This window comes from Cynocephalus volans, chromosome 5, assembly GCF_027409185.1.
Source record: "Cynocephalus volans isolate mCynVol1 chromosome 5, mCynVol1.pri, whole genome shotgun sequence".
Classification (NCBI taxonomy): domain Eukaryota; kingdom Metazoa; phylum Chordata; class Mammalia; order Dermoptera; family Cynocephalidae; genus Cynocephalus; species Cynocephalus volans.
In genome coordinates this window covers 91,322,760-91,339,665 of record NC_084464.1, presented here as the reverse complement: position 1 = coordinate 91,339,665, position 16,906 = coordinate 91,322,760, and the positions used below count along the sequence as shown (strand labels likewise).

The 16,906-nt window shown below is 34.3% G+C and overlaps 1 protein-coding gene across 1 annotated transcript in view; it reads right to left on the bottom strand.

Moving 5' to 3' along the window:
* The window catches only part of ZNF292 (zinc finger protein 292), a 79,447-nt gene that overhangs the window by 15,749 nt on the left and 46,792 nt on the right, over positions 1 to 16,906 (bottom strand). The window contains exon 5 of the mRNA XM_063097629.1: positions 4,562 to 4,764. Coding sequence (XP_062953699.1) covers positions 4,562 to 4,764 — 203 coding nt within the window. The remainder of the gene's footprint in view (positions 1 to 4,561; positions 4,765 to 16,906) is intronic.

The window sequence follows — 16,906 nt, the reverse complement described above, 5'->3', positions numbered from 1 at the left end:
TTACAGCAGTTAGCTAAGTGGTACAGCAACAAATCATACTATGTCAACTGACATCAAAGACTAAGATCTTTCCATTTCATCACATTGTCTGTCCTTAAAAGTTGTGTTAACTTTAAACCATTACCCTGGCACACCCATGCATACAAATGTTAGTAAGTCAATCCATGAGCTTTTTTGTAAAATATTAATGATAACAGTAATAATAGCTACTGTTTATTTATTAGTGCCAGCTTCTTTAGAAATAGCATTGCTAATCCACACAATAGTTTGCCTGGTAGATTCCACTTCTTTTTAGAAATAAGGCTCAGAGAGGTTTTTAGTTATTTGCACAAAGTTACACACTTAGTGGCAGAGTCAATATTTCAAGCTCGGTTTAGCTTCATAGTCTGTGCTCTTTCCAGAATTCCATATGCACAAGCATACTGAGGCCAAATATTGCTGAATATAAAGTTTTACTTGTTCAGGTTTAACAAAAATCCTTACTTCTTGAAAGTCTGATTTACTTTGAATCTAATCATTTTTGTTCTTCTAAAACCTAAGCCATTCTTGTTGAACACTCACATGGTACCAAATGCGTACATGTATAAGAAATTTATTTTCCCAGTGATGTTAACCTCATTAGCCTACTCTAAATATTTAAAAATATGTTTGTATGTACACGATCACTTATGTGTATTTATTCATATATGTACAATATACCAACTGAAACATTTGCTATATTCAAAAATACAGAAAACTTCATTCTTTATAAGCATACTACTGAAGCAATTTTTACTGTGCACTTGAGAGCTTTCATTTCCTTGACTTGCCACTAGATGGCACTCTTGCAAAAATATGAAAGTAAAGAGAATGGGAGGAATAATAAAACCATATTTAAACTCATGAATAGCTAAATTGGAAACATAAAAAGTAAAATACAGCCATCAATGAAAAATTTAGAACCCTGAATAAAATACTTAAAATAAATTTGAATGATCTGTTTGCTGAAGACATACTATGCTGAATCCCTCTGTAAAGCAGAACAATGATTTTAAAAATGTAAATAATAATTTTTATGCTTTAATATGGTTCTTTATGCCAGGTATTCAAAAAATATAGAATACTTCATCAATATTTTATATACATTTACCAAGTGTACTTTTAAAATGTACTGGCTCTAATCATGTTTCAAGAATATCTGATTTGCTTATCAAAATATTGCTTTCCATATAGAAAAGAATTTAAATGGCAAACCTGTCATAGCTAAGATATTGTAAAATCAAAAATGAGCTACTATTTTTGAACTCTTGGGCTAGCAAATATTTAAAAGATTAATAATCTCTAATGTTAGGAAATAATAAATGTTGCATACACTGCTTTGGGGAGCAAAAACTGCCAGCACCTTTTTTGGATGGTAGTTTGGGTTTATCGATTTAAAAATGTGTAGATTCTCTGATCCAGCAATTCCACTTCCATAAATTTACCCTACCAGTATACTTCCAAAGAGGATACAAGGATGTGTGTGAAAGTCAACAGTCTAAGTGCCCACCATTGGGTAAAGATATTACAAATCCATACCATGGAATTATGCAGCCATGAAAAAGAATGAGGTTAATCTATATGAAATGATATGGAAAGATGTCCATAATAAGAGGGGGGAAAGTAACTAGCAGCTAGGATGTATGTATGTGGTTTTAAGAGTATAAAAATATACGTATGTGCATAGAAAAATGTCAGAAAGGTTATATATCAAATTTCAAACTTAATGATTACCTAGGGTAGTGCTAAATGGGGAAAGATGGTTAGATAAAGACAAGATGAAGGATTTTACTTTTTAAACTTTTATGTTTATTTTAACGATGAAACCAACTGAAATATTGGATCTAAACTAAACACTGCTAACTTTATTTTTATCACCTATAACGAGCACACAGGCCAAAGCTCACTGCTTCCAGAGAAGCCAGATAAGCACTCTTCTCTCCATTTCTTGGCCATTTACCAGGAGTAGCTGCTATATCTATTGTCCTGAAAGGGTCCTGGGAAATAGTCAATCCCTTGCCTACTGGCTCATGTAAACAAGGATTTCCCTAGAAGGAAACAATCCAGGCCATGACTGACTCCTTCTAACAAAGTCTGTTCCCACCATCCTCTAAGGAACAGGTAAAAATAACCCACATGCTTGCAAGAAAGAGGCAAGTAAAGTAAATGAGTGAAGAGTGTCATGTATGTGAGAGAGAAAGACAGCATATCCTTTTTGAAGGGGGCAATGTCTTTGGGCAACTGTTCTGACGAGGCAAACAATCTGACTACCTTCCCATGGGGCAGAAATGACAGGCCTTGCTGATGCCAATTTTAACTTACTTACCTCATATAGAACAATGAAAAACAAGTTTCTAATGTGTTTGTAACAGAAACATAAAATAATCATCAGACATAAAAGCAAAAAGGGAATTTTAACAAGGATTGTGTAGACTTATACATATACTGTGCTGTCCTGCACTATGTGATGTAGTTTTTTTTCTAGGATGGAGTATACAGGGACCTTAGTGAATCCTGCTTAAGAACATGAAAAATCTTAATTCTACATGGTTAACATGAGAAAGGGGATGCGGGGATAATTTCATATGACATCAGAGGAACCCAGGATCCTCACAGAGAATTTTCCTGATCATCTCCCAGAGCAGGCGTGGCTGCTGTTACATAACTCTGGATAATTAAACCAAGAGAGAATTTAGGCTCAATATGGTAAGATCTGATTAGTGAGAAAACTAAAAACACAGATTTTTATTGGATTTTTTACTTGAGATTACAAATTCACAGTCTTCAACTTCAAAGCTAACCCAACAACCCTATGTTTAGATAGCTTGTTACTAGAAGGTATGCTTCTTCAGGGTGGGGTCTGTGCCTCATTCACCTGTAACCCCCCAGTGCCTACACAGCAAACATCACTTAAAAAAAATTGTGCAAGAAAGGAAAGACAGATGGGCGTAAGGGCAGGAATTGAACTGATGATAAAACTTTAGTGGAGCTGAAAAACATTAAGATGTAGCAGCACAATAAAGATTTTTTTAAAAATGTTACATTTCAAAGGCTAGTTGAAGAATTTTATACATTTGCCAATTAACTTGTTTAGTTATTTTGAACTAATAAGAAAACTTCAGTCTTCTATTTTGCTCTCATATATAGAAATTAAAAAGCCTATTATCTGTAATAAAAGAGAAATGGTAAAGAAAAAAAACCTATAGATTAGCCAGTGTTCAAACTAATGGTATAGCTAGAGACTATGGTTCTACTCCATCCAGCCTAGAAATTGCCTGACATCACTTTTCCCAGTATCCTCAATACCCTCAACATAATAAACACAACAGGCTTATTTCTAACCCTGGTCCAAGCCTACCACCTGCCTCCTCACTTTCTATTCTCAAGAAAAATCACACAATCACCATTGCACTTACAACTTCTAACCTCATGTGGACATTCAGCTTTGTCTGAGGTTATCCTGCCTCTGAACTCACTACGATCCCTCTTTGTCTACTCAGGGGATCACGCATGCTCTGTTAATTGTCTTCTCTGTCTTATATCTCAACTTTTCCCTTAACATATCCTTAAGTCTGTCTCATAATCCCTTTGTTTTCCTCTGTTGCTCTGGAGTTGAAGGATACATATATTGGAGATACAAGACATATGTGCACATTAAGTGCCCACAGACACTGTTAAATGCACTATAGTTTTACCTAAATTCTTTAAAAACATATTCCTTGTTTCTTTGGCACCTGGCCAGCACAGGGATCCAAACCCTTGACTTTGGTGTTATAACACTGTGCTCTAACCAACCGAGCAACTGCCTATCTCTTATTCCCTGTTTCTTAATAACTTTTAATTCTCCTACTCTGTCTTCAACTTCATTTTGGAATTATGAGTCCTCCAAAATGCAAAATTCCCACCTGGATCATGATTCTACTCGCAGAATTTTGTAGTCATAAAACACACAAATGCATGAATACTATGCTTTATGTCAAAATAGAAATAAAAATAGAATCATGTCTCACAAAGAAAATAAAGTTCTACATTAAATATGCAAATAAAAATATTTACTCTAAAAAGTATATATATTCTCTATAAAATTATATATGTGTATATTCTATATATAGAGAGAATTTCTGCAGAAAAAGTATTCCTAAAGAGAAGTCTAGACATTCTATAAAGTTACTTAAATTAGCCAGTTAAAAAGATATGCAAGTATCCTGAAGTCAGGTAAAACTGAAGTTAAGGCATGAATGCTGACAAATATAAATATCCTACTAAATAAACTGTTAAGCCACCACCATCTTTCCCATAACTTAGCCACTTAAAAGATGGGTATTATTTAAAACAGAAGCTAGGTGAAATCAGTTTACATATAATTCTGAAAGCTGCTTAGAATTAAGTTGCCACTACCGAAGAGCATACTAAAAAGTGTAAGACAGACAATGATGATCCCTTCACATTATCTAAGACAAAGGGAAGTCAGACATTATAATCTAATTAAAATTTAATTTCTCCACTTTAAAAAATAGTTGCTAATGAAAGAAAACATACTCACCTCTTCGATTAACTTTTCATTTGGTGATGATGTACAAAGACAGACAAGGTAAGTTTGCTTAAAACTGCCTTTTGTACCAATCTCTGGATGGTCAGAACACAGCTTTGCTAGAGCAGTTGCTTGACTTAACTGATTTGTTTTGATAAGATGTTTAATTCTCATATCCAACAAGATGGGACCCTCAAAAGCTAAAAATTCATTCACTTTAAAAAACAAGACATAATAGATTATTAACATTTGGCAATAATTCATTTGCAACACAAATACTCATAAGGAATACCTTTTAAAAAAACACAGAAACTTTTCTTTTTTCTTCTTTTCTATTAATACTGGTAAGATTATCATAAATTACTTGACCTTATAAGCAAGATAAGATTATATCGCTAACTTCTTAAAGTTGCATTATAAACTTTTGTCCCTTAGAGTACCACTTAGAATCGGTTGAATAAACTTCTTGATGATAAAATAATTCTGCATTAAATTCTAATAGTGTTACTAAAATTTAGTGTTACACTAAATTCTTTTCTATAGCACTTATTCTTGAGCACCCTAAAATCTGCAATGCCAGAAGAAGATTTAACTAATATTTTGTTCAATATTGATAATGTGTTTTTCATTGTACAAAGGTGAAGTAAAAGTTTTTTAATGGATGTTTTAGAATGAACTAAACTATTTACAGAAAAATAAAAGGGGGAGAAGTTTGCTAAAGGATAAATCTCATAAAACTTCTGTGGGTTTGTGTTATTTTAAAAACATCAATCAACAAACCTCAATATATGCTTAAGCCCCACTTACACATAATAAATTTCTATTTGTTCAAACATTTGAATTTCCTTGTGCTTTTTTGGTCATCTACAAATAAGAGTTAATTTTTATTTTTCTGTATTTATGAAGAAGAATTTAAATTTAAGTAAGTGCAAATTCAAACTTTTCCCTAAGTTCTCTTTACCAGGATGGAAATCATGTTTAACATTTATTTAGTGATAGTTAGCTTGTAACCTTTGGAAGGTTTTTAGTAATAAAATGTAAAATGCCCTATAAATAAAACTTTTTTTTTTTTTTTTAAACTTGTGAACAGGCTGGAAGATACATGTACTAAGTAATTTGAGGGTTAGAAGATGGAAATGAGAAATATTCTTTCCTTTAAATATCCTTTTCTCTCCTTTACGACCATAATTTTTAAGAATCTAACTGTACTTCACTCTACTATGAAAAGATTCTTCTATAAAGTACTATGATCATGGATCCTCAGTATTAAAAACACAAACATAGAACCAATATAACACAGTATCCAAATTTCATCCTTTTCCTAAAGTCTAGACCTTCGTACCTGCTTACCCTTTATTCTTTCCATTAGACTAAACCAAAAAGTATAAAGACTAAACACAGATAAATAAAAATAAATGAAAATGTTTTGGGTGCCTATAACTATGTCTTGCTAAGATAGAGGGCATTACTTTTCTTAATATCACATGATCCTATTAGGACAATAATATTGCAAATATCTTCACAGTTCAGTTCACTGCCAAAGCAAAATCTAAGATTTTAAATGAGAGATTTAAGAAAACAAAGTTAAAGTTATTCTGGCTGTAAATAAGCCATTGACATTTTTAAAAAAACAGCCACAGTTTCTTACCAATAATTTTCTCAAAAGGAAATTCTAGAGATAGAAAGTCTGGGAGTTATTTCAAATACTTTCACAGAAACTCATAATCAACAGATTCCGAAAGATCATGGCTAAGAAATAATTTAAAGGTGGCAAGTGTCTAACAAAACTGATGGCCCTCTTAATAGGTCAATCTCAAACAGTCCCTAAAATCTCAAACAGCGGCATGTAAGTTAGAATGACAAATTGTGAAAAATAATTTCTGTGCTAAATCAACGTGGAAGAGAACATGCATAAATATTATAAATTTCAAACCATAGGTTTTTGTTTGTTTTCTAATGATGGTAAACCAGTGCCACACTTAGGGCAAAATGGATTTCAAAGGAATACAGAATATTAGAGCAGAAGGGACTTTATAGATATTTTGTCCAGCTCCATCATTTGGCAGATGAGAAAACTGAGGCTCACAGAAGGCAAGTGACTTCCTAAGGTCATAAAGCCACTTGATAACAGCACCAAGATTAGAATAATGGGTATTCTGACTTCTAGCTTTATATAGTGTGGGACAAGAAATAAATTTTCTCCTATTTGAATACTGTGTCTAGTTCTAATTAGAATGATATTTTATAGCAGTAAAGAGCTGTGAAGTAGCATTAGTCTTTAAAGGACAATAATTATTTATTCTGAAGCTCATTATTCAAATGGATCAAAAGTAGATTACAATCTAATACTTAATTCAGTAATACTACTGAAATCTCATGCCTCTCCCTCCCTCCACCTCCTCTCTCTCCATTTCTCCTTCACTTTTTTGCTTTTTCCCACTCCTCTGCATCTTTCTTTACTTCTTCCAATCCAGGGCACGTTTTTCCTTTCAGGGTTATAATACTCCAACAAAGACTACTGGTATTAGTGCTTGATAGGCTTATGGAAAAAGTTTTAAGATCTTTATCTTTGAGTAATTAAACACATCTAATTTCACTCCCTACTCTGCTTTTTCCACTCTCACCCCACAAAAGTATAAAAGTTTTACTCATTGACAGCCTTTTTAAAAATCTATCTTCTTTGTATTCGTGGACTTCAACAAAAAAGCAGGTTTTACTACATTTGAGTCTATCAAGAGAGCTGGATAACATTAAATGGTAAATGAATGACATTCAGCCAGTTCAATTAAGAAAATAAAAAGCCTCTTCTCATAAAATGCCACTTTCATAATATTAAAAAAGAAAATATTAGTTCCTACAATAAAGACAGATAACTTTAAATACATTATCAGGATGTAGGACTGGGCAAAGACTTCATGAATAAGACCTCAAAAGCACAAGCAATGAAAGAAAAAATAAATGGGATTATATCAAACTAAAAAGCTTCTGCACAGCAAAAGAAATAGCAGAGTGAAAAGACAACCTACAGAATGGGAGAAAATATTTGCAAACTGTACATTCAACAAGAGATTAATATCCAGAATATACAAGGAACTCAACTCCACTGTAAAAAAAACCAAATAATCCAATTAAAAAATGGACAAAGGAGCTGAATTTTTCAAAGGAAGACATACAAATGGCCAACGGGCACATGAAAAAATGCTCAGCATCAGTAATCATCAGGGAAATGCAAATCAAAACCACACTGAGATATCATCTCACCCCGGTTACACTGGCTATTATCAAAAAGACTAAGAACATACGCTGGTGAGGATGTGGAGAAAAGGGAACTCTTCTACACTGTTGGTGGGACTGTAATTAGTACACCTATTATAGAAAACAGTATGGAGGTTTTTCAAACAACTACAGATAGAACTACCACACGATCTAGCAATTCCACTTATGGGTATATACCCAAAGGAATGGAAATGATCATGTCAAAGGGATACCCGCACTCCCATGTTGACTGCAGCTCTATTTACAATAGCTCAAGATATGGAAACAATCTAAATGTCATCAATGGATGACTAGATAAGGAAAATGCGGTATATATACACAATATAATACTGTTCAGTCTTAAAAATGAATGAAATCCTGATATTTGCAGCAACATGTATGAGCTTGGAAAAATTATGTTAAGTGAAATAAACCAGGCACAGAGAAATAGCCGCATGTCCTTACTCATAAGTGGGAGCAATGAAAGAGAGAGAATCAAGAATCAGAGGAAGAGAGAGAGAAAGACAGAGGGACCACTATAAAACACTGAACTTTCAGAAGGAGAGAACAGATGTATAGTACCAGACAATGGGACAGGGGGTGGGGGGTTAAAGGAATAACTGGGTAAGGGTCACAAAGAATAATTATGATTTTTAATGATGAAAATGCTAATAATATTGATTTGATCATTACATACTGTACCCCATAAATATGTATAATCAAAAATAAAAAAAATACCAAAGAAACCCATACATTATAAGTTGAATTTTTGTGATACATAAATCATTACACAAGTATTAACTGAGTATGTACTATGTACCACCAATTATATTAGGTCCTAGATTCCCCTGAAAGTGGGGCCAACTTATTTCCTGGGTGCATATTCTCATGGCCAGATTTGCACATAATTTCCTCTGCAGCATGTTCAACTAGCTATTCACAAGCATCTCAAACTGAGCACACAAATATCTCTATACCACAGTATATATCATCTCCACATCTCCAACTACTCAGTTGTACTCAACACAGAAACCTAAGAGTTGGCCTTATAAATGCGCTCTCCTGCCTCTTTTTACCCATGCATCCAATCCATCATCTGGTTCTGTCACTTCTAATGCCTAAATACTCAATTTCATTTGCTTTCCCCATCTCTACTCCTACCACCTTCGCCCCTCCCCCAAGCCCAAATCACTAACCAGAGCACCTTGCAGTGGTCTCCTAGTCTTCTGCATCTACTCTTACCCCTTCCATCACTTCTCCACTAGGACCCAGGTGCTTTTGTTTTGTTTTGTTTTTAAAGCACACACTTGATTGTCTTCCCTCTGTTTGAAATCCTCCAGTGGCTTTCCCTTGTCTTCAAAGGGCAAATTCCAAAATTCTTATCATGGCCCACATGAATCTGCATCACTTATTCCTTTTAAACATATATAATTTGTATTTTCTTTTCAAAACAATTCAGCAATTAGGCAAGAAAAAGAAAAGGCACTCATATTGGAAAGGAATAAAATAATCTCTTAGCAGATGACATGATCTTATATGCAGAAAAGATTCCATTAAAAAATTACCAGAACTAATTTAGCAAAGTTGCAGGACATAAAAATCAACACATAAAAATCAGTCGCATTTCTATACACTAGCAACAATTTGAAAAGAAAATTAAGGAAACAATTCCATTTATAATGGCATCAAAAAGACTAAAATACTTAGAAATAAGCCTAACCAAGTTGGTGAAGACTCCTACACTGAAGACTATAAAACATTACTAAAAGAAATTTAAGAAGACACAAGTAACTGGAAAGACATCCTGTGTTCATGGACTAGAAAACTTAATACTGTTAAGATGTCCACACTACCCAAACCAATCTACAAATCCAACACAATCTCTACCAAAATGCCAATGGCATTTTTTTGTAGAATAGAAAAACTCGCATGGAATCTCAAGGGACTCCAAATAGCCAAAATAGTTTGGCTAAGAACAACAAAGCTAAGGTTTCACACTTCCTGATTTCAAAATATATTAGAAGTAGTCATCAAAAACAGTGTGATACTGATATAAAGACAGACCAACGCAACAGAAGAGAGAGTCCAGAAACAAACTCTAGTTTATATGGTCAAATGATCTTCAACAAGGGTGCCAAGATGACTCAATGGGGGAAAGAACAGTTTCTTCAGCAAATAGTGCTGGAAAAAATAGAGGTCCACATGCAAAAAGAATGAAGTTGGACCTTTATCTTGTACCATGTACAAACATTAACTCAAAATGGATTAAAGACCTAAACATAAGACCCATAACTATAAACTCCTACAAGAAATCAAAGAGGAAAAGCTTCATAATTTTGGAACTGGTAATGATTTCTTGGCTATGACACCAAAGGTACAGGCAACAAAAACAAAAACAGACAAGTGGAACCATGTCAAAACTAAAAACTTTTGTGCAACAAAGGACACAATTAACAGGGTGAAAAGGCAACCTACAAAATGGGAGAAATATCGGCCAATCACATATCTGATAAGGGGTCAATATCCAGAATATATATAGAACTCCTACAACTCAACAACAACAACAACAAAAAATAATCTGATTTGAAAATGGGACTTAGGCATTTCTCAAAAGATGATATACAAATGGCCAAAAAGCACATGGAACATTGCAAATCATCAAAGAACTGCAAATCAAAACCACAATGAGGTATCACCTCACACCCATTAGGATGGCTGCTATGAAAAAAAACCAGAAAATAAGTGTTGGTGAGGATATGGAGAAATTGGTACCTTTGTACTGTTGATGGAACTGTAAAATGGTACAACCTCTATGGAAAACAGTAGAGAAGTTCCTCAAAAAATTAAGAAGAGAGCTACCACATGATCCAGCTATCCCACTTCTGGGTACATACCCAAAGAAGTAAAAGAGGGGTCTAGAAGAGATATTTGTCTATAGCAGCACTACTCACAAAAGCCAAAAGGTGGGAGCAATCCAATCTATGATGGATATATGGACAAACAAAATGTGGTACATTCAAGGGTACTTCAAAAAATTCACGGAGGGCTGGCTGGTTAGCTCAGTTGGTTAGAGCATGGTGTGATAACACCAGGGTCAAGGATTAAGATCCCTGTACAGGCCAGCCACCTCCCAGTCCCCCACAAAAGTTCATGGACAACTGGAATTAAAAGATAATATCAATCATTCCATGAACTTTCTGAAGACCCTTTACACATAAAATGAAATGTTATTCAGCCTTTGAAAGGAAGAAAATCCCTTCACATACTACAACATGGATGAACCTTGAGGACATTATGCTAAGTGGAAAAAGTCAGTTACAAAGTCACAAAAAGACAAATACGATATGATTCCACTTACATGTAACCAAAGGAATCAAATTCATAGAAACAAAAAGAATGGTTACCAGGGGCTCGGGGAAAAGAGTTGTTGTTTATCGGGTACAGAGTTTCAGATTTTCAGGATGAAAAGGTTCTGGAGATCTGTTTCATAACTATGTGAATAGATTTAGTACTACTGAAGTGTATACTTAAAAGTGGAGAGGACAGTAAATTCTATCTTACGTGTTTTTTACCACAATAAAAATAATGCATTAAAAAACTAATTCTGCATTATTAGTCAAAAAAAAAAAAAAAATCCAAATTAAGAAAGTTAACAAAAATACAAGACTTTAAACTCTGGAACATTGGTTGTTAATCCTGGCTATCCAATTACCTTGAACTTACGTACTTTTACTTATGGCACAAAGACCATACCCAGAGATTCTAATTTAATTGGTCTGAGGTAGGGCTCTGGCACTGGTATATCTAACAATTTTCCAGAAGGTTTGAAGCACAGCCAGGATTGAGACTACTGCTCTAGGAAATTATACTTAAGTGTCCAAATTACCAATTGCAGATAATCTTAATCTTCACCCCAACTCTTACCCTTTCCTGAGGAAAGAAGATGTTACATTTGCAAAAAACAGAATTTTCACTTACATTTCAGAATTTCTTAAATCATGTTACTTGCTTTCTCATTAAGTCTGTGGTAAAGCTTATGATCATAACTGATTTTCTGACATGCCTGATATAAAACAGAATTTTTGAAAATTAAAAAATATTCCATTTCATAGATGAACCTAGTTAATTTGCTACACTAAAATTGTGTGAAATAAGATTTAATTATGAGTATTACATTTAATTAAATTTTGACACACTTATCCATGTAACATTATTATAAAATACACCTATTAAAAAAAAATGTACTTTTCTAGGATGTTTCAAGTAAGAGGTTCATTTTAAAATGATTTTTAGAAAAAATGAAAATTAGGAGGTCACTATATTTGTATTTAATTATAAAATAGTAGGGTATAATTAATATTAACAAAATATGAAATATGTCATGATGCTGAAATAAGACAGTGAACAATTGTACAAGCTCATTGCAGTTAAGTTCTATCACCTTACTTTCTTTTATCCAGGGTCACTGATCCACAAGCATCTAACAGTTACACACAAGTAAAAGGCAACTTAATTTAGCAGTAAATTTTTAAAAATAAAATATAAAATCCTCCATTTATTTATTTCTTATACCAAGTCAAGGTCAGTTTAGGGCAAAGGGGAGTGAAGGAGACAAGGTAAAAAAGAGGAAAAAAAAAAAAAAAAAAAGGAGTACCAAACAGAAAGAGGTTAAGAAAACTACTTCTAAGAGTACCCAATATAATCTATGAAGTGTTCTTTTTAGTGACTTTCTATAAGAATGTCCTAACACAAAAAAATTGTCACTAAATTTGTCTAGGTCCCAGAGTCACTTGTTCTGGCATTCTCTAGAAGACAAGTACAGACAGACACAGACATACACTCACACAAGAAATATATACCAGAAGGGTCAAAGAGTGAAAGAACCAAAGATTTACTACCTGAAAGCAAATGCAGCTGCTGTATTCAGACCTGGCCTCATCCTACTTACCTGGGCAGCATGTAATCACTGGCTGTCTTTTCCCATCCCCCCCTCCCTTTAAAATATTATTACAACTTATGTATCAAATGAAGAAAGCAATTTTTCCATGTTCACATTAAAGTGCAAAGTTTATTTCTGAAATAAAGGCTTATTTCCCCACAAAACACTAAATGATTTATAAGTACCAAGAAAAAGCCTAAGCTTTAGAAATTTTCTTCAACCACCAAGGGGTTCTGGGGCGGGGAAGAGAGAGAACTGCAGGAGTCAAGATTCAAGAAAGAACTGGCAAGCTGACAAAAACGCAATTTATGCAATTGCAAATTATCCCAATATAGAAGTACAGGGGAAAGTGCCTAAAGAATTCAGTGTGACTATAATAGGGAGCTCTCTCAGAGTGTAAATTTCAAAATGATTTATACAAAAGAAAGAAAAAAGCAGGCCCAGGACTGAGGATGCACTGTGAGTATCAGATACCTGATATCAACCTATGCAAAATGTTAGTGAAGCTAAAACCCAAGATGACCCCTAGTTCACCAAAAATGCCCAGAACAATAACATTGGGAGAGGTGGTAACTTCTTGTGAAAGGCCTGCTGCTTGGGTTTGATTATGTATCATTTATGATGACAGAGAAAAGGAGACTTCCTCTACTCTTGGTTCTGATAAGCTTTAGATTTAAAAGAGTAGAACAAACAACAGAGTAAGTGGAAACAGATGGGAAAATGCAATTTTCAAATGGGGCTGATGGTACATTTTACAAAATTGTAGAAAGGGGAACAGATGTAATCCTGAGTAAGAGTCTAAACATTAATTATATTAAAAAGATGGCTTGTGATTGTTCAGAAAAAGAAGTGTGACTAGTAAGAGCCAAAACATAATTCACTAAACATAAATTAGGTTACATTTTTCACAGAAATTATATCAAAATGAATCACAGGCCCAAATGTAAAATGCAAAACTAAAACTTCCGGGGAAAAAAAAGGAGAAAAATCTATAAGACCTTGGGTTTGGTGATGAGTTTTTAGATAAAACACCAAAAGCATGATCCATGAAAGAAAAAACTGAAAAGTTAGACTTCACTAAAATGTAAAACTTCCTCTCTGTAAGTCACTGTTAAGAGAAAGGACAAGACAGAGTGAAAGAACAGATTTGCAAAATACATATCTAAAAAAAGGACTTGTACCCAAAATATACAAAGAACTGTTAAAACTCAACAATAAGAAAACAAACAACCCAATTAAAAAATAGGCAAAAGATCTGAACAGATGCCTCACCAAAGATATACAGATGGCAAATATGCATATGAAAAGATGTTCAATATCATTTGTCATTACAGAAATGCAAATTAAAACAATGTGATATCACTACATGCCTTTTAGAATGGCAAAAATTCCCAAAACAGAAAATACCAATTGCTGGTGAGGGTCTGGAGCAAGAGGATTTATCATTCATTGCTGATGGGATTACGAAATAGTACAGGCACTTTAGAAGGCAGTTTGGCAATTTCTTACAAAGCTAAACATAGTCTTACCACATTCCTAGGTATTTACCCAACTGATTTGAAAACTTCCACACAAAAAACTTACATGCAAATGTTTACAACAAATCACCAAAACCTGGTAGCAAACAAGATGTCTTTTAACAGGTGAATGAATAAACAAACTATGGTACATTCATACAATGGAATGTTAATTCAGTGATAAAAGGTATTAAGCCATAAAAACAAGGATGAATATTAAATGTATGAGGGGTCTTCAAAAAGTTCATGAAAAGACTCATATCATCTTTTTATTCTATTTTTCCACAAACTTTCTGAAGTACCATCGTGTATTGCTAAGTGACAGAAGCCAGAATGAATGAGCTATAATTCTATGACAATCTGGAAAAGGCAAGACTATAGAGACAGATGGCAAATAGATTAGTGGTTGTCAGGTGTTTGGGACAGGGCTGAGTAGCTGAAGCACAGGTCATTCTTCTTTAGGGCAGTGAAACTATTCTATATGATACTGTAATGGTGAATACATGACATTACACATTTGTCAAAACCAGAGAACTTTACAATACAAAGAAGGAATCTCAAAGTTTGCAGACTTAAAAAAATTATTTAGGAGGCTGGGGGAGCCCAGGATGGAATGCAGAATGTGACAGAGGAATCTAATTGTATTACAAGTGTATGAACGAACTTCACTGAAAGAGATGGAGAAATAAGGTTGCTGATCTAAAACTAACTTTGGAAACGAGTGAAGACTGTAAGAATAAAGGCAAAAGGAACTGCATATAGCACTGTACTCTAAATGATGAAGTTGTTACCACAGGGGTACAAGTTATTAACTCTGAAACCACTATAGATGTATATACTAGGATTAATTAAGTAAATGAATGGTCAATGGTGGGAGAAGCCAGTCTGAAAAGGCTACATACTGTATGATTCCAAGTATATGACAATATGTTGAAGTGGGAAGTTACAGGTATGCAAGGAAAGGAGGCTAGAATGATCCTTGTGTTAATGAATTAGAGACATCAGGACAAACTCATATTTACTTTAGTACATAGTTGGTTAGGGCCGACCCCGTGGCGCACTCGGGAGAGTGCGGAGCTGGGATGGCCGGTGCGCTCACTGGCTGAGCACGGTGCGGACACCACGGATCCTATATAGGGATGGCTGGTGTGCTCACTGGCTGAGCACGGTGTGGACACCACGCCGAGGGTTGCGATCCCCTTACCGGTCACAAAAAAGACAAAAAAAAAAAAAAAAAAAAAACATAGTTGGTTACATTTAGAAATATTTGTAGATATGTGTATATACATGTGTTAGTATGCACACTTATATTTCCTTGCTCTGTCCTGAGCACACCCAGTGACCAGGTATTAGTTTCTAATACCATTCTCCAATAAAAGAAACCAGGGCTCCTTGGAGAAAGGAATGATTGCAGAACTGGGGCAGGAAATACACAAGATGATGAGCCTGGAGCATCTGTAGTGCCAGAAAGTAAGAAAGTACCCAAACAAAAAAACAAAACCCACTATGATAGGGTTATGTCAAAGAGATAGAGGGGTCAACTGAAATAACTCCTAGTGGCCAAAGGTGTAATAATTTGAGCAACAAAATAAAATAGTATTGGATTATGACTAATGTATAAAATAAATATCCATGAGGCCATACTATTATAAATGACTGACTAAATAAATAAATAGGAAATGAAGAAGAGACAAATTTCCTGTGTACAATTCCAAATAATTGATGTAGATACTGCTCCCTCAAGGAAGTAGAGCAAAATTTCCCAATATCTTCCTTCCAAAGAGTACAACATGGAAAGGAGAAAAGGAGTAACTTTATAGTTACACAGGAGAAACCTGACACACACTACTTCAGCTACTTGGTCAAGGTTCACATCAACAGTGGTAAGTCATGTTGACAGTATGTACCCCAGACATGATTTGATGAGAGTGGCACTTTACCTCTGTGGTCTTCCTCCCCAAACCCCACAACCCCATTCTAATCATGAGAACAGCATCAGACAAATCCTAACTGAGGGACATTCTGCAAAATGTATCATACTGTTAAGATGTTAATAATAGTGGAAACTGGGTGTGGGGTATTTGGAAACTCTTCACAATTTCTCTGTAAATCTAAAACTATTCTAAAATAAGAAGTTATTTTAAAAAAGGATAAGTTCGGTCAGACTAACCTCAATATTGAATAACAATATTTAAGATAACTCTAGCCAACCACTTGCTATATAGTCTTTCACCAAATTCTTATAGACAAAAAAAGAACTGTGGGCCAGAAATAAAAAAATAGGTGTATTGATAAAACAATGATAATCAAAAGGTATGGATAAAAGAACTAAAGGCAAACAGGACGATTTCTGTAAATATAACAGGGGCCCCATTTCTGGACATGACCTTTTTATGGTTATGATCAAGGAACTAGTTGCCAAAAAAAAAAAAAAAAAAAAAAAGGAACTAGTTGCCAATAGGGTGTGTGCTAATGAGGTCTACTAATAAGAGAAAACTGGGAAAGACAAAAACCTTGAACAGCAAAATCACAATTCAAAAGGATCTTGACAAGCTGGGGACACAGAACGAATATAGCACAGTGAAATTAAACAGAAAAAAAGTAATAAACTTGTGTACCAAAAGAAAAAATATAAAGATATAAATT